Below are 19413 nucleotides of genomic sequence, written 5' to 3'. Positions count from 1 at the left end.
TTCCATTGTGGGTTTTTTATTTGTCAATTTGACGCCCAATTTGATCTCATTAAATAAATTATGATTAAATTTCCGGTGCCATTATATTTTTATTTTTCATGTTTTTCTTCTATCCAAATTTTTCGATTATGTTTTGTGATTTTAAAGTGAAATTTAATTAATTATAATTGCAATTAGTCCCCCCCCCCTATGTTCTATGCCCTCTTGTCTCGTGTATTATTAATGAAAAAATTGTTTTTTGTTTTTATTGATGAATTTTGTTCCCCGTTCCTAATGATATATTTATAATTGAAGAATTTTAATTTGTTAGAAATATTTGCGCACCATTAGGAAACGAAAGGGATACGGAAGGTGTTGCATGGTTAGAAAGGTCGTGTGTGCTAAGCGACTAAACCATAAGCAAAGTATTGTTCTGTTAATAATAGCGAAGTTAAGTTTGAGTTTCTTTTTCTTAGTTCATGAAGTAGTTATTCATGGCGATTGATATGTGTTTTTAACCTCAGTGTTTATCTGTGTCGAAGATTGAGTCACCGTAAGATAGGGCTTGTAACTCTTAGTTATGGATAGTATATTTCAATCTCCTTCAGCACCTCAGAAATTAAAGGAATTAGAGAGTAATAAAATAGATTTTGCGTGTAGATATAATGATGTTTCGAGTGGAATTTCGGACCTTGGTTGCGGTATTCGCTTTCAGCTCGAAGCTTCGAATTATGTTTTACCGTGTGAGATTGGACCTATATGCCGTAAACCTGGAAATTTTTTCAATATTTTTCATCTGAATTGCCAAGGGCTAAATTCAAGTTATAGCCTTACGGGAGATTTAGCTAGTATTTCTGTTTTTCAAGTGATAGCTTTAATTGAGACATGGCTTAATGTTCATAATTCAGAGTTGTTTGGTCTAGAGGGATATAATTTTTACACAAAAAATACGCAATTACGTCAACATGGGGGCCTTACCGTATGTATTAGATCGGATATTGGAGTGACCATTCGGAGCAATATAGCTATTCAGAGGGGAATGGTGTCTGAGCCACTGGTGCTTCATCTGTGTTTAGGTAGTTATTTTTACTACTTAATAGTCCTCTGCCGCTCACCGATTTCCTCATATAATGAATTCTTTGATCTTTCGGATGAACAACTTTATAACATGCCTGTGAATCTCCCGTGTTTTCTTGTGGGTGACATAAACTTTGACCTGATTGAAATAAATGCAAAGAGCAGCCGACTATTGAATATTTTCGTATCATTTGGATTGCTTCCGTCAATCAACATACCTACGAGGGTTACGGATACATCTGCGACATGTATTGACAATATATTCTTTAATGCTAACCCAGAATCCCCCCGTGTTGTTGTTAGTGACACTTCTGACCATTTTGGTGTGTTTTCTAGACAGGCTATTCCTCTAGGAAATAGTTGTAGGTTGATGAATGAGTTTTCTTAGCATAATTTGAATCAAACAATTCTATTGTGTTATAATAGTGTTTTATCTCAAATGAATTGGGATAATATTTTAACAATTGCATCTAATAATGAAGAAAGATTTAATTTGTTTTACCAGATTATCCAAAGTGAATTAGAAAAGCATTGTCAAAGGAAAAAAGGACGGCGTAGGACAACCCCAAAGGAGCCATGGATTACTGGAGACATTCTAAAATTGATGCGTATTAGACCAACTTTACAAAAAAAAAGATCGATCGCAAATGTGATATAAACGAGAGAATATATGATAATTATCGCAATGCTCTGAATCGATTATTAAGAAAAGCAAAAAGATAATTTTACTCGAGGAAATTCAAGGAAGCATCGGGATGTTTGGCATAAATATGGAGCATGCTGAAAACGATCCCACTTGAAATAGTTAACCAAGAAGGTGAAATGCCCAAAAGTGCCGATGATGTCTCGGAGGTATTCGGAAATTACTTCTCAGTGGTAGGAAAGCATGTTACTGAAGGAATATGTCCAATGTCACATGATTCCAGCATTTTTGACTACCGTGGTGATTCTGAATCTGAGGTTCCAATGTATTTAGCATCTGTATAATTAAGTGGAATGAAGCAAGTTATCTACAAAATGGAAATTAATGCCTCTGCTAGTGATGTTATATAGTTAGGAATGGTTAAATTTATTCTGTCACTAATCCAGAAGCCACTTTTGTCTCTAATTAATTCTCCATTAAAAGAGGGTTTCTTCTCGTTTTGTTTTAAAGTAGCTAGTGTTACTACTGTTCATAAGGGTGGTGAAACAAATAATTTAGGAAATCATAGGCCGATTTCTGTTCTTCCTGTACTATCAAGTGTCTTAGATAACTGCTTTGCTGCCCGATTTTATGCATATTTAGAGCGTCATAATGTGTTAAATCCTACCCAGTTAGGATTTCGGCATGGTTACACAACAGAACAATCGGTTGCTTACCTAAGCAGCGTAGTCAATCAAGCGTTGGATGAAGGCTACAGGGTCTTAGCAATATTTTTGAGATATAATTAAAGCTTTCGACACAGTAGGTCATCATCTCCTTCTTCTAAAATGTGAGTTTTATGGCATAAGAGGTCCTTGGCTTAACTTTCTACGTGCATTTTTAGCAGCGCGGCTGCAGTATGTTCAGATTGACTCAAAGCGTTCATCAAGCTTTCCCATTACATGTGGAATTCCACAGGGCTCTGTTCTTGAACCGCTATTTTTCCTAATTTTTGTAAATGACGTAACTCAAACCATATCTAGTATAAAAAACAATTTCAGTGAACTATTCAATGATCCGCAAGAAGTGCCAGTACAAATGTTTGCTGATGACACGTCGCTTGTTTGTCTCGCAAGAACTGAGAAGGGATTACTTGAATTAAGTAAACAATCGTTAGACAGAGTTTCAATTTGGATGCGCCTAAATAAACTACAAGTTCACCCGGCTAAGAGTAGTTTTATCATATTCTAAAGAACAGCTACATATTATCCATGGATTTCTCGATTAATATACAGCTATGGTGAGATTGGAAGGAAGTCTTGTGTCAAGTATTTAGGTATTACACTTGATGAAACTTTGTCGTTTAGGAAACATGTTGGGAACACGTCAGCGATTTTATCACGAAACATCGGAATCCTTAGAAAACTCGCACACTTTGTCCCGCATCGCATTTTAAGGTTTTTGTATTTCTCGATAATACATCCATATATTTTATATTGTTCTTCGGCGTGGTTAGGGACATTTCCGTCACTAGCTAATTTAATTGGAGTTCTCCAAAATTATGCGGTCCGTATACTTTGTAATAAATCTTATAGTGATTCTGTGAGATTGGAGTATAGAAGACAAAAAAATTACCAGCTGCTGGCTTACGGGATTTTTATCACCAGTTATTTATGTTCAAGTATAATAATAATAATCTACCCTTATACTTCTCAGGAATGTTTCAGATCAGATTTGATTGCCATAATCATAATACTCGAACAAGCAAAGCACTGTCTGCTCCAATTGCCATTACTACAAGGTCTAAGTTCTCTTTTATTTATTGAGGAATAAAATTGTGGAATACTAATGATAAGATAATTAATGACACAATAAGTTTTGAAGAATTTACAAATTAATTTAAGGAAAAAATATATTCTAATTATGAGTATTAAATTATTATTTGTTATTTTTATTTGTATTTGATATATAAATTTATGGATTAGTAATAATATGATTATTAATGGTATGAAATGGTTTGGAAAAATTTAGAAGTGAAGTCAAGGAAAAAATGTATTCTATTAATGAGTCCTAAGCTATTATTCGTTTTTTTTTTTCTTTTTTTCTTCTTCTTCTTCTTCTTTTTTTGTTTGAGGTGTGTGAAGGAGAATAGTGGATTATTTGGATAGTTTTTCCTTTTTTTTGTTGTCGTTACGGTGACTCCATAAGTAACTCAGCAATGAATTATGTATTTTATTTATAGACATATACATATATATATATATTTTTTTATATTATCAGTATTTCTGGTATACTTAATTTGTGCTATACATTAGTTAGCAAGTTCATGGGCAGGCAAGAAGATTTAGTTGAAAGACTTGTTTTTTTTCATGTATTCTATATTTATATATATGTATGCATTTTGTCAAGTTCTATTTTTTTATTCATAAACTAATAAACTAACTAATAATAAACTAAACTACAAAAAAACTTTAGCGAAAAGGGCGAGGTATTGACTAGGGGGAGAACCCTCATATACGTAATAATTTCTGTTTGTTTTAAGCTTTAATGTTGCTCCTTACTTTCAGTTGAAAACACTAGTTGGTTTTATTTAATTTCTGATCGTTTTTTAAGTAATGCTGGGAAATCTGGCGCCTCCTTCATAGAAATGTCCCTTCCCCCAAGGAAACATTCTCCATGGAAGTATCCTCCCCCGTAATTTCTTCCTACAACACCCGCCCCCCATCAGAAAAAAACCCTCCTGAAACGTCTTTATACTTCCCATTAACCAATACTATATGTAAACAATGGGCAAAGCTTATAACTTTCAGCCCTTCCCCCGGGAACTGTAGGGGATTAAGTCATCCCCAAAGACATATTTATTAAATTTTCGACTATGCTGAAAAAATGGCTATCTAAAAATTTTGATTGGGTGACTTTGGGAAAAAAAATGAGCGCGGGAGGGGCCAAGGTGCCCTCCAATTTTTTTGGTCACTGAAAAAGGGCACTAGAACTTTTAATTTCCGTTCAAATGAGCCCTCTTACAATATTCTAGGACTACTGGATCGATACGATCACCCCTGGGAAAACAAAAAACAAATAAACACGCATACGTGATCTTTCTTCTGACAAAAAATACAAAATTCCACATTTTTGCAGATAGGAGCTTGAAACTTCCGCAGTAGCGGTTTCTGATACGCTGAATCCGATGGTGTGATTTTCATTAAAGTTCTTTGATTTTTGGGGGGTTTTCCCACCTTTTTTCGAAAACAAGGGAAATTTTCTCTGGCGCGTAACTTTTGATGAGTAAAACTATACTTAATGAAAGTTATATATCGTAAATCAGCATATGAATCTGAGTCTATTGATGTATATATGGGTATCAAAATTCCGGTTTTTAGAGTTTAGGTTACTATTGAGCCGGGTCGGTCCTTATTTACAGTTCTTTACCACGGACTGTTTGATTTTTGCATAGTATTTTAAAGTAATTCCAACTTTTGGTAAAATTATTTTATGAACAAGGAAGATATAAGCCATTTTCCAAAAAGACACAATTTCAACATCTCTCTAAGTTCAAAACTATTGTACATTCCGCGATTGTTGACCTTTGCATAACCAAATGGCAAAACAAAAACAATATTGTCCAGAATGCAGACTCCGAGTTACATCTAACTCAATTAAATGTGCGAATTGTGACTCTTGGTTCCACGCAGGAGCCGAAAAGTGTGTCAGGATAGAGTTGATTGATTGGAGTAACTCCTAGATGTACCTTGATTGCTCTACTAAATCTAAGGTAAACCTTACTCCTTCCCCGGGTCTTTCTGTACCCCGTTCTGGCTTCCCTCGAACGCCACATACCCCAATTGAAAGAAAAAGAATGCTTAGCATCCTTAGTGACCTAAGCAGTTTGAGTCCTTTTCCTAGCCCTCCACACAGCCAGCTCTCTTTTTTAACAGAAAAATCAAACATTCCTCAGGAGGCTGGGCCTAGTTCAGTCTGTCCTAGAATTTACCTTAACCCACCCCTGCTAAACCAGTGGTTTAGCACGTATCGTGCTAAACCACTGAAGGCAGCAGTGATAAATATGTTCAAACAGACAGCGTTACAGCTGCCCCTCCTTAAAACTAGATATTATAAAAATATTGTATTTCAAAGAAAAGTTAACGGGTGTGTTAATGCTTCTTACAGATTTTTTGTCAGTTTATGGAGGTGATTTGAGAGGTCAACCTACAAATAATCCCATCCCGAACAAGGTAAATAACACTTTAGACTTAGACTATCAACATAAAAAAGGGCATTGTCCCCAAACTCAAGTAATATTAATGAAGGCAGCAGAGGATTAAGTCAATCAACTTTAGCCACTACAAGGGAAATAAATATAAGTTCAGAAATTATACCTGACCTCAATCTTCCCTCTATTTAACCCAATTACAATCCTGACCTTGAGAACTCATTTACAGATGCCTGTATTTGTTTTGAAGGAACAGAAGTGAATCGTCCTAATAATAAAGACTTCCCTGCTAACATTCGCAAATATGCTTATATAATGTTTGCAGGTTTTTGCAAATTAGAAGATAATTGTGATTTTAAACATGATGTTGCTCCAAGCAAGCTGCAGGAAAAAATTGTTCCTGATAATAGTGATATAAAAATTGCAATTTTTTAAAGCAAGGAAATTGCAAATTAGGTCAGAAGTGTCCCTGTAATCATGGATCTATTACCAATAACCTAAAAAACACAAAAGAAAGCTAGTCAAAGAGTTTGTTCCGTTTTTTATATACCAAGTGCGACCAAAAGAAGTGCTCGTTATTGCATTTAGGCCGTTTTTACCTCACTGCCAAGTGTACTAAAGCAAAGTGTAATTTTGACCATGTTCTTTTATGTAAATTAGCATCAAGCGGGCGTTGTTTCGGATGTGATAACCTGCACTTTCATGTCCCCTCTTCCTTTTTGTAAAAAAAAAAAAATCAATTTGCAAACAAAAGCCAAGTGAACAAACTTGGGTAGTCTCAGCTGTTACCAGTCAGAGATTCCACACTGGAAAGCCCCATTTTTAGGCAGCACTACGGATCCCATTCCTCACTTATAAAATCACTCTCCCTGAAACAACCCTCCAACCCAGAAATTTACTCACGTCCAGTCAATTCATCATCGCAGACATGCCTGCATCCAAACTCTCCCACAATCCCCTTTTACTGATATCCTCCCAGTCACAAACCTCCTTGCATACCCTACCCGTTCCATGCACCCAAAATGTTGTTGACTGGCTTGGGCATCCACACGTCATTTTCCAAAGTAAATCCGACCCAGGGGTACCCTACCAATGGGATTCTGGTTTGAGAGTTCATACATGCGGAAATTATCCGTTAATAAATAGTCCGCCCCAAAAATTATCAACACCGTTCCGCAGTCCAAATTTAAAACACACCGCAAGAATTACTGAAACTTAGCGACATTTACGTTTCCCCAGTCCTTTTAAATATCCAAAATTTTTAATATCTAACGTCGAAAGGCTTAATTCGACAAACCTACTGAACTCAAGGTGCTATCAGAATTGAATCAAATTGACGGTATGTGTTACAGAAGTACAGTCTCATGACCAAAGTTCTCTTCGCTTGTCGAATTATTCAGAATTTATTAAGCTTCGTCCTTTGGATCACCCACTTGGAAAAAAGGTGGTGTCATTTTTTTTTAAATGCAACATGCAACCTTTCCCATAAAGAGAATCTTGTTCCATATTTATCTGAGTACGATGAAATCCTTTGGATAATTATTAGACTTAAAGTACTCCCCCGTCCCAATAGTATCATTGCTAGATGTCTTCTATGGCTCACAAGACCAAAATATTAATGCAAAACGGAAATTTCTCCAGCTGTTGCAGACCATCGCTGATTTCATTTTCTCTAAGTACCCAAATGCTGGACTTTTTCTGATTGGTGATGCCAATGAACTTAAGATGAATTCAATTTGCTTCTCTCTAAGAGTTAAGCAAATAATTAAAATACCAACCACTAGGGGAAATACCTCTCTAGATTTCATTCTGACTAATTTGAATAATTTTTACAGTCCCCCCTCAGCTTTGACTCCATTGGGTGGGAGTTATCATTTTTCCCTCCTCCTGTCCCCCTCTTTTTATTTTAAGCATACATTATCAGTAACTTACGGTTCTTTCCACCCCTGTCAAAATGCTGGCCTTCTTTCTTTTGGAACGTGGCTGAGTACTGAGAATTGGTCTGATATTTATAATTTGCACGATCTTGATGAACCTTTTGCAAAAAGCTAAATGATAGAATCCTAATTTCTTTCCCGGAAAAAGATTTAATAAGTGCTCCAGTGACAAACCATTCATTAACCAACCCATAAAAGCGTTAATTAGGAAAAAATTTTATCTTTTCAGAAATGGTAAACTGGATGAAGCTAATAAACTAAGAAAAGCGATTAAAAAGGAAATACGTTAATCTGCCCGATCCTGCTACAAGAATATGGCAAGAATTGTTTGCCAGTAAACCAAAAAATGGTATTCCGAGGTAAAAAAAGTTGTGTGGTAGGAGTCTAGACCAGCTTGACTTCAACCTAACTGAATTCCCAGAAGTTACTGATAATAATCTTAACAAGGTCCTCACTTCCAATTTCCATAGCCTTCCAGCATTGTCTTATCAATTACCTACTGATGTTCTCCCTCCTGTTTCCCCTCCATATCTCCGTCTGAGATCGAAAGAAGAATTGGGAAACTACTAAAAACAAATGTCTGCCCTTCAGATATCTCGTTTCCTCTTATAGTGCTTTCAGTGGCTTTCTCTCAAAGCCCATGTCTGTTATTTTCAAAGAGATTACAGAGTCTGACCAATATCCACAAATTTGGAAACAAGGTTTCATAACACCCTTGAAAAAGGAAGACGGAAAACCTGGTTTTGAAGGCGCTCGTCCTATACCATTCACTCCCATTTTCTCTAAGCTATATGAAGGTTTCCTCGCAGATTGGCTAAAGGAGAAAATCCTACCTCTTACTGACCTGAGACAATTCGGGAGCATCAAGTCCACCTCTACTTTCCATTATCTTGTTTTTCTTATTTACTCATTTGGGAAAATTCTCGAAAAACGTAATTGCTGGCTAAATTTAATATCCATTGACCTTCAAAAATCATTTAACCTTGTTAACCACAATATTTTAGTTGAGAAACTTGTAACTGATTTCAATAATGATTCTTTCCTGATTAAATTTGTTGCCTCCACTTTATCAAATTGACCACTGGTAGTCAAATATCAGAATCATTATCCCCGCCGCCTCCCTGTACACAATCTAGTACCCCAAGGTACTCTCCTAGGTCCGCTCCTTTTTTCTGTCATGATAAATAGTATCGCTAAGGAATTTTCCGACAGATAGAAATTTGTGGATGACCTAACGGTTGTTGAAACTTGCTACCGAAACTTAGTAAATAACCCAATGAGTATTATCAGTGATATGGCAGATGACGCTGCGGAGTTAGACATGAGAGATAACCTCACTAAATCTATGATAATGCCAATTTGTTCCCTTAAAACTTCACCCCTTTTCCTCAATCCTATCCCCCCAGATATTTCTATGAATTCCTTTAAATTACTTGGGGTTACAATTTCCTCTAATTTAAAGTGGGATATCCACGTGAAAGATATTGTCCATAGAGCTATTGCGTCCATGTCTCTCCTTAAGCTTTTAAAAAAATTTAATGTCCCCATTCATTAAGTATCTATACTTCCTTCGTCCGCCCGTATCTTAAATATGCTTGTCCAGTTTGGCATCCTGGCATCTCCCGTGAATGAATCAGAAAAAATTGAATCTATTCAAAAAAGAGCCCTAAGAATAATTTTTAAAGAATATATGGTACCATATTCACTCCTTCTAAAAAAAGCCAAGCTGGAACCTTTTGAGCACAGGAGAGAAATGCTGTGCCCCCGTTTTGCAAAAAAAAAACGCAATAATATGCCCTCACACGGAAAACATTTTCCCCAAAAGACACTCCCCATCCAGACATCTCCGGCCACGTATTGTTTCTTAACCCGCCCCGATCTTGCCCCCATCCGTTGCTTTATCTCCAGGTATGAAAAACCTTTATCCCCTTCATTACTGATCAAATAAACCGGTAGTTTTTTTGTACTGGTTATATCCAGTGTTGTTTCCGTTTGGTTCTTTTGTTCCCTCCCCCCGTTTATATGTTCTCTTTTAAACCTTTTTAACACTATTTTTATCTCAATCTATTTTAATTTTTTTTTAAGTTTTTACCTTTTTAACTTTCTTATATTTTACGTTTTTTTTTAGTAATGAATGACTTTGCCTTTCTGATACTGTTGTTTTTGCCATTGTTTAGCCAGTTTCTTAGTTGTTTTACTATTTTTTTAATTTTTTGTATGACTCCTAAATACGAATTCGGCCCTTCGGGGCTTGTGATAGTCATTTGCGTCATTGCTTAGTCAGTATTTTACGAAATGACACACCGACTTATTTTAGACAGTTTTAGTATACGTAAGATCGTCATTTATTTTAAAGCATCGAAGAAAAACCAAAAGTTCAGTAGCAATACCTTAGCCAAGTATGCTTTGAGATACGAATAATTAACACAAAAATCATAGACTTTCAGCTCCAAAGACGTCATACCAATGATTTAAGACGAAAAGATCTAGCAGCTAGTACCAATTATACTACCAATTTTGTATTTTAAGAGACTTAATCATTCTCATCTCAAGTTGATATAAACGGTCTTTCTACAATCCAAGTAATGCTCAGGAAGTCTCCACTGACAGAGACCATTCTCCCCGTGTGACTTATTGCGGGGGTAATCAAATCAAAGCTCGTGGCTTGAAAAAATGGGTCACTAAATGTTTTTCAAAATATCTTTATTTATTTCTTGTACGTATTATTTGATTTTTGCTTTAGACCTTTAGACTTTTTATTTTGCAAGACCTGAACATTTATCTGCTGAAAAATAAAACTTCTTATAAATTCTCGATTGTGCCATCATCTTCATCAGAGTTAGGAAATATTTGGCACATTCTAACTGATAATGAATTTTACTTAAACTGACGTTATTGCAAGAAATGTATCCATTTTTTGAAAAATATCAGTCAAATTATTAAACTACAGGTAACCTAATATTAAATTCAAAATTATAGAACCCTACGAATAATGATTCTTCCTAAAGATTAAGGCAACTTTCAAGGCATTCGAGAGCTTATGAAAATCCACCTAAAGCATAAAAAGATGAAAATAAAATCTTAATTTGTCTCATGATCTTTTGATCTTCTTCTTCTATTTCGCAGCAGGCGGGCTTTTCAGTAGATACTATTTAGCCCTTTTCCTTTTGCTTCCCTCTGTGGTCTACAGAGCTACTGGCTAGGTTGTCTCTTATTTATTAGATATTCTCAGATATCTTTCAGTAGATCTTTCGACTCAAGGAGTTCAAATATAAGATGATAGATGTCGATTTCTATGCTCTGTGTGCAGGTATAGTTGGCTAGGCTCTTGGCTGATAGTGAGATTTTGTGGTGTTTGAAGCACTTTGACAGTTTACAAAGCAAGGTAGGCTGTGCAGCCGTTAGCATATTACATTCGAATAGGCCGTGGTCAATTGTTTCATTATACATATTACAATACCTGCAAAGAGGGGACAGGGGAAGAGAACCGCTTGAATTAGGAAACTGATAAGAGAATGCAAGAAAATGTAGTCCATTTGTTCCAGAACGAATTCTATGATAAATTTTAGAAAAATACTTATTGGGAAAGGGGGAAAGAATAGGATTATTCTTATTAAACATAATATCTGATAGTCTCCTTCGGTAAATATCTCTAATGGGGATTGGTCTCCCACTTGGCTGGTCAATATTTATAGCATTTTTTGCTATTTCATCAACTTGATGATTACCACTTATACCAAAGTGGCTAGGAATATACTGAATATAAGTTCTTATGCCACTTGAAGCAAGGTTATCTATAAAACTAAGACTATGATAAGTGTCAATATCCAACTTATACTGGGGAGCTGAACACTGCAACTTAAGGCTTGATAAAGAGTCAGAATAAACTATAATATTAATTGAATTAGCAATCAAAGCTTTATTTTCCATAAGGTGCTCTAATGCCATGATTATGGCATTTAACTCTGCAGACATTATAGATACATTATTATACAATCTCTCACCCATTGCAATTTTCAGGTGAGGAAGGAAAGCATCACTTGCTACCTTCTCATTCATTTTGGACCCATCAATAAATATTTGGAAATGGTTTTTATAAGTAATTGTATTAAGTTCAGTAAATTTTATCTGGACAAAAGCAATGGGGGTTAAATATTTAGTCCACTTTGAGAAATCAGTATTTATTATGGGGATTGATCAATTCCATGGGGGGGATCGGGGGAAAGTCGGTGCAATAGACTTTGCGGGTACAGGGAACTTCTTCTGAATATTGGCATACTCATCTGCAATGCCTCTATACATGGCTGGATTTCTTTACCAATTATGTAGGGTGTGTGAGCTCTTTGATTAAATTTTTGTAAGATGTTTTATCAAGAGAAAGCTACGTCTCTCCCTTACTGTTGTTAATCCACTCTCCATAAGCAGAAACTTGGTGCTTGTGGGTTTCCTAAGACCAAATATGAGACGTATTATTTCGTTTTGTATTGTTTCAATTTTTTGCATCTGGGTCTTTGCACATGCACCATAGACGATGAGCCCATAGTCAATATGGGGTCTTATATGTGATTTATAAAACTGGAGTAAGGTTTTCTTCTTACAACCCCAGGGTGTGGAAAGAAGTCTTTTTAGTACACTTGTTTTTTCTATAACATTTTTTCGTTGTGTTTGAAATGTGGAGGTGTAAGTTAAGTTTTTGGTCAAGCATGAGACCTAGGTAATTAATATGATTTTCTTCTGGAATAGTTGTTCCATTTAGAGTTAGTCTTGCATTAACATGATTTCGCTTTCGCTGAAATTGGATTATTTTTGACTTGGTAGGTGCAATGGGTAAATCTGAATGTTGAGAGAATTTTTCAAATTGGAAAAGTGACTTTTGCAGCTTTGCGTGTGCAATCTCAAAGGTGTTGCCAGATGACCATAGTACCAGATCATCAGTATATTTTAGATTCGTGTGAGGGGGGTTCATTTCCCAGAGATATAGGGCAAAGAGGATGCAGCTGAGGACTGCTCCTTTGGCTATTGTCTTTTGTGGTGAAGAGGCTGAACCTACACAAACAATGAAACTTCGCAATTCTATGAAAGATATTAACTTGGGGGTAGTCCGAGGTTTGCAAGTTTATTTAAAAGGATTTGGTGGTTCACATTGTCATATGCCCCTTCAAAATCTAGGAAAGCTGCAACTAGGACATTATTTTTTGAGAATGATTCATTTATTGCATTTGTTAACAATATGAAAGCATCTGTTGAGGAATGGTGTTTCCTAAAACCAGTTTGAGTGATCTTCTTCTTCTTCTTCTATTTAACAGCAGGTGGGCTTTTCAGTAATACTATTTAGCCCTTTTCCTTTTGTTTCACTCTGTGGGCTACAGAACTACTGGCTTGATTGCCTCATACTTATTAGATAATTTCAGATATCTTTCAGTAGATCTTTCGACTCTAGGAGTTCAAATATAAGATGATAGATGTCGATTTCTATGCTCTGTGTGCAGGTATAGTTGGCTAAAATATTAGCTGATAGTGAGATTTTGTGGTGTTTGCAGTACTAAGAGTGATCTTAGTTAATGGGATAATTTAAAACTGTTTCTTCTAAAAATGCACACAGTTATCCTTGTTGTTCGTATTTCGGCTGACTCGGCATTTATTTTTGACGAAACTCAACAGTACTATTTATTAGGCAACACTGACGCCTGGAATAATTATATAGGAGTTAAAAGTAAAAAGCTGTAAAAAATAAGTAGCTTAGCCAACTAAAGAAATGGATCTTAGGAAACAGATTATGGCTCCAAAAATCCTTGGAATGCCACCACCTCACCCTCAATTAAGTCAGAGGTAATTATTCAAAACAGTACTAGAATATACATGAAAAAGTTTAACTCCAGGCTACTCTAATGCAAACTAACCCTAAAAGAGTTCAAGGCTATCCCAGCTCTTTCCGGGTTTTTGGTTACCTTTACTCAAGTTATTTGATAAGGATGATGGTAAATTCTGCTCTAGGGGCTGTTTCTGATTTTCGAAAATAGCTGAGTCAGATGAATAAAACTCCCTTGGATGAACCCAGGGTCTTAATGATCCCCTGGGAAGCTGTTTTGGTATTTGTATAATTTAGTTCTGACCACTCAAGTTGTTTATCCATTGAAACATTGTAGAACCAGTTTTTTCATTTGTTTCTTTCAGCTTAGCATGAGACAAGAAAAAGAGAAGTGACAGAATAGATGGGAAATATATAATTTGGGCAATATATTTGCACATTATGGGGCTGAGGGTAAAGTATTTGGACAGTGTGAAGTTAGAAAACAATTCCTACTTCAGAAATTTTGAATAATTGTGCTTAACACATTAGGTGTACAGACCCATAATACTTTACCCTCGCCCCCCTAATGTGCAAATAGGCTATATAGCCCAAATTTGTTTCTAAAATATTATATTTTTATCATAATTAGGTATATTTCATTAGGATTGAGCATCAGAGAAACAGGTTCTACTTAGATGAAAAATATTAGGTCAGGGCTATATCATACAAGTACTGTTGTTTTGAATTACCCATGTCCCCATCATCCTCCCCAAAAGGGCACTAACCATTGGTGACCTTTTACAATCTTTGTGTTATAATTGGTAAAAGTATACTTAAGGGACTTCTTGCTATCTTAGAAAGTAGTTGAGTAAGGTAGGCTAAATGAAACTTCCAGGAATGAATCCAAGGCCAAAATATAACCTGGAAGTTTTTGCCAAACTACTATGTCTACCCTTTTCTTATTTATAGGACTTAGCAGATTACATACATGACAGGTATACACCTATCCAAATTCTGACAAAATATATGTTTAGCTTAATTTTGAGGGTAAAGGTCTAGAATTAAGCCTCTTCAGAAAAAGATCTGCTAGAACAAAAGAGACACATTTTTAGATTGTTGATTTTATGCTTGTTTTCATGGTTTGTTGTGCATTTTGACAATTCATCCCCAAATAATGTAATAATTGATCAAAACTGATTTAAAAACAGGTTCAAATGGGAAAAACAAGGAAATTTGATTCATTGATACTTGCTGCATATTATAAAGTAAAAATTCCAGTATTTTTTTGATTATTTTCTTTATATAGCCTATGGCTACATGAGACCATTAGAAAGGGGTTGGGGATAAATTGTCAAAAATGCCAACCAAACCATGGAAATAAGCATAAAATTAGCAATATGAAAATATGTCTCTTTTTGTTCTAGCATGTCTCTTCCTGAATAAACCCAATTCTACACCTATCTTGCAAGGTTTCTATTTTATAACACAAAGATTATCAAAGGTTTCTATTCACAAAGTGACTTTCATGGTTGTTAGAGATGGAGTGGGGCTGTAAGGGTTTTCAACCATAATAAATCTAATGGTATCTTTTTCATTTCAATCTGATGCCATTTTTATGGATTTTCAGGCTCTTTTGAAATCCCTATAAATTTGTTTCTATATTAAGATTTTACTCTTAATATTAATTGAAAAAATAGCTAACATTCCTGAATCAGCTACAAATAATAATTTTTTCTCTAGATTTTATTTTTTCAAAATGCATTTTTAACTTTTGATTTTTAGGGGCTGCAGTTTGCTCTTTACTAGGTGATAACTACTGTTGCAGTTGTGATTTAATAACCATCTGTAGCAAATTCCTCAATTTCTAAATCAACTATTTAATTTGGAACAGATAGGTTAACTTTTAGGTATGAACAGAGCATTAAATGGTGAATCAAGTAGTGTGTTTATTTCTTAGTTCTTCTGCATAAGTCATCATGTGCTCTTATGCAGTTTCAAGGCTACATAAGGAATTTGTGGAGGCAGTGATTGTTATAGGCAAATTTTGGTTTTCTCAATTAACTTGGTAGCTAAAAGATGAACACACCAATTGGTACTTCTTTAATGCTCATTCAAATGAACTGTTCACTACCCCTTCAAATGTTCCCCAGCCCCACTTATGAGGTCAGATAAAAAAACAATAAAATCAGGAATTTTTTTGTTTAGTCTAGTTCTATATCTGGTTCATTATGGAGCAGGACTGGAGTACAGTTTTGAGGATAATGATTAGTAAATTTGGAATGAATGTTGAGAGGTACATTGAGTGATATGTTTGTCTTTTAGCTTCCATAATAATTAAGAAAACCATGTATTTACCTTGTTATATTAGGAAAGAGCATTGGACAGTGCATTTGTCTTTTAGTTAGGCCTATTGAATCTCTTATAAATTGAACCAGTTTTGTATGCTAAATTCCTAGGCCAAAGCTTTTCATTACATTAGAGAGCTATTGAGCTAAGTAAACACAGTTTTCAGGGATGGATTTACAGCCTAAGTTTGGGCAAATTGCCACTTATTGTGCATTGCTGTGTTTTGAAAAATCATTTTGGACTATTGTTAAAACTGATTTTCCCCATCCAATAATTGTAGGCCACAAAGTTTCAAAGTGGCTATGTAGAGCAGAATATTGTGCCCTGCATGATTAGTAGCCTAAAGTAACTTGCATATTAATAAATTAGTAAATCAATGTTTAAAAAGCAGTTATTTGTCTGTTGGACCCTAGATGATGTTTTCAAGCCCCTAGGCCCATTCCTTTCCTACCTATAAGGTTTTTAAGACTCTGTGAGGACAGATCTTTAAGTTAGCTGTTCTGAGTAAAAAAAAAGTACAACAATTTTGGCTTTGGGCCATTTAGTAATTGGCAAATAAGCCTGCAGCAACCTTTTAAAATCAAGCAGAAAGCATCAAACAAGCTTGCTTTAAGCCTGCTAGGTCCCTAACTTTTGTCTTGTTGCAAGCTTAAATCAAGGCTTGCTATAAGCCAATAGCAAGGCACATTCTTGGTTAGCTAGCTAGTCTTGAAATCCTCTGTCCATGAGGACAGAGGATCAAGTCCTGTTGTTGGTGGTTATTTGGTTTTGGGTCATTGGCATGACTGTAAGCTTGGCCGGAGTCAACCCAGCTCTAAATGAGTACCTGGAGAAATCTGGGGAAGGTAAACAGGAAGTGTGTGCAAAAGCATAAGATGGCCTGGCCCCCCAACCCCCATTACACTTCCTGGCTGAAGGGCTATGAAATTGATTATAAAGTCCAATGCAATGTCTACTAAAATTTATGTGTATCCTCATGGGCACTGATTCAATTTTTACCAACAACTTGATTTGCTGGAGAAATTCTTTTGTAATTTAGCTAAAAATGATTTGTTAGCTTGTAAAAAGACAATTCTTAGCAAAAATCAGGGAATTAAGCATGGTTTAAAAAAGAATAAGCTCTTTTATCATACAAAACTTGCTAATATTTACTATACATATCAAAAATTTAAGTATAAATGAAGTTCAAACAAACAAAAAAGATATAAGCCTTCCAATAAAAGATAAATTGCCTCCAATTTTGCAAGTCAAACTAAGGTTCAAATGCAGGGCTGATTTCAGCTTGAAAATTAGCCTATTTTCTATATTTTCTAATATTTTCTTGATTCAAGCAAAAACAAAAAGAATTACAATTACAAGACAAATTTAAGGCAAGACAAGCTGTCATAAGGCATGTGTGGTTTTTGAGTTCCTTTAGATTGTTGATCTTGGAGAGGTGGCTCTCAGGATTTAAGCTATATTCTAAGGCAAACTTAAAGTTTTACTCAAAGTTAGATCCCATTTTTATGAAAAATTCCCAAATATCACATTTAAGTTCAGAGTAGAGAAATAAGAGGCATTGTTTTTACTGACAAACTGAATTCCTAAAACAAGATTCAGGACTATCAGAAGAACAAAGGAGTTTCCTAAACTGCTTCCTTCAAACTGATTGTTAACTTGCCAATTATAGAACAGCAAAATTTATAAACAAACCATCCAAAGTCACAATCTTGCTTTCCAGCAAGACCAAGGTTTTGTAGCCACTGATATTTCTAATGAATCTTGATTGTCAGTGTAATTGTGCATTTTAACATTCAAGATCATAAATTTACAATCCAGCTTGCCAGCAGAAAGTGCCTAAGGTTAAAAATATCCCTCCAAATTGGGGGTCTAAACATTTCTAAAGGCTCCAAATAACTAGGTTATAGTTTTCCCAAGTTTGTGAAAATTCTTTGGTCTGGATAGGAGAGAAGTAGAAATCAGAACTTGAAAATATCTTTAAAACTCTACTTTTGGACTGTAGTTCCATTCTTGAATGTTCAATAACCTATTTAAACCATTCTTTGAGATACTAAAGACAGTCTGGTTTAGAATTTTAACTTTTTACAAATACAGAGTGAAGTAGTTTAGTACCCAAGACTGATTGATCTTGTCTGGCATATACTAGCTCACCTAGAAAATATCCTGCTGCTGATATTCCTTTATCTTATTTGTATTCTTTATATGAGGCCAAATTCTCTCCACCAGACCCCTAACTTGAACAAGAATATGTTGAAGAACTTGACCAATTTTTGCTGGCATTCCTTGACTCTTCTTATGCAGTATCTGTAATGTTTGTGGCTGATGCTATTATGCGCCTTAAACCAAAGCAGTCACAAGGCATAGATGGAATTCACGCTTTGTATATTAAATATAGTGTTCCTTTGCTTTTAGAACATCTTACGTTGCTACTGCAGATAATTTTTACACAAGGTCTGGTTCTGTTGACATTTTGTGTGAGAGATTTTTCTCATCCTAAAAGACAAAAAAAAACTCCAATCAACGCACATCCTTTGGACCCACAACTGTGTCAATCAGTTTATGCAAGCTTTATGAACTACTGTTCATAAAAGAGCTTGAGGAAAAATGTTACACACCTCCACATCAATTTAACTTTCAATATGATATTATTGGATGTGCAGACACCCTTGGATTGTTGCTAATGCTCTGCTTGATGCTTCTTTCAGAGGCAGTTCACTTGCCTTGGCTATTCATGATGTTCGCCGCACCTTTGGCTTCCTGATCCATCCCCTCATGGCTGCTGAAAGAGGACTAAATCCGGCTATCACCAAATCTCAAAGGGATATGTCTGCTAAGCTACGAGTCCAACTTAAAATCCCTCTTAAGAAAGATGGAATGGCATGGCCATTGGATAGAACTGTAGCAGTTAAGAAAGGTGCCATTGCAACAACTTGTCATTTCAATAATTATGTCTTCAAAGCTCAAAACTAGTGTCAGATATATTGCGTTCTTTCTGGCCTCAATATCTCCTTAGTCACTTATGTTGATGACATTTTCAACCTGAGCCTAAATTTAGATAGAATTTCTGATACATTCCAAAAAGCGCGAACAGAATACTTAAAACCTGGTCTTGAATTCAACACTGAAAAATCTGACATTGTCCTTTTTAATTGGAATGGCCCATTTCCTGATTAAATTGTACTTGGAAATTCAAAGATACGTCTATCTAACCAATTGTTTATCTTGGCATTCCCATTGGAAATGCAATTTCTCACACTCGTAACTACTACTACTACTACTACTAACAACTCACCACACCACCATCCGCCTGGATCCACCTCAGCTACGAATGATCTTCCTCCATCCTAATCGATTCAAAGATTTTTTGCACCCTCCCAGGAAGTTCCCATTTTCCTTAAATCTTTCTTTACGACATCCTCCCACCCCAATCATGGGCGACCTGCTTTCCAGA

At 35.5% G+C, this 19413-nt stretch overlaps 1 protein-coding gene across 1 annotated transcript in view; it reads left to right on the top strand.

The window, feature by feature from the left end:
- Positions 1–13518: 13518 nt before the first annotated feature.
- LOC148952301 (protein phosphatase methylesterase 1) overlaps positions 13519–19413 on the top strand; it is a 68433-nt gene continuing 62538 nt past the window's right edge. Inside the window, exon 1 of the mRNA XM_089088918.1 lies at positions 13519–13654. Within this exon, the coding sequence (XP_088945044.1) occupies positions 13581–13654 (74 nt within the window). The 5' untranslated portion in view covers positions 13519–13580. The remainder of the gene's footprint in view (positions 13655–19413) is intronic.

This window comes from Artemia sp. Qi Xiang Cuo, chromosome 5, assembly GCF_049724085.1.
Source record: "Artemia sp. Qi Xiang Cuo chromosome 5, ASM4972408v1, whole genome shotgun sequence".
NCBI classification, from domain to species: Eukaryota; Metazoa; Arthropoda; class Branchiopoda; order Anostraca; family Artemiidae; genus Artemia; species Artemia sp. Qi Xiang Cuo.
This window is presented reverse-complemented; position numbering and strand designations above follow the sequence as displayed.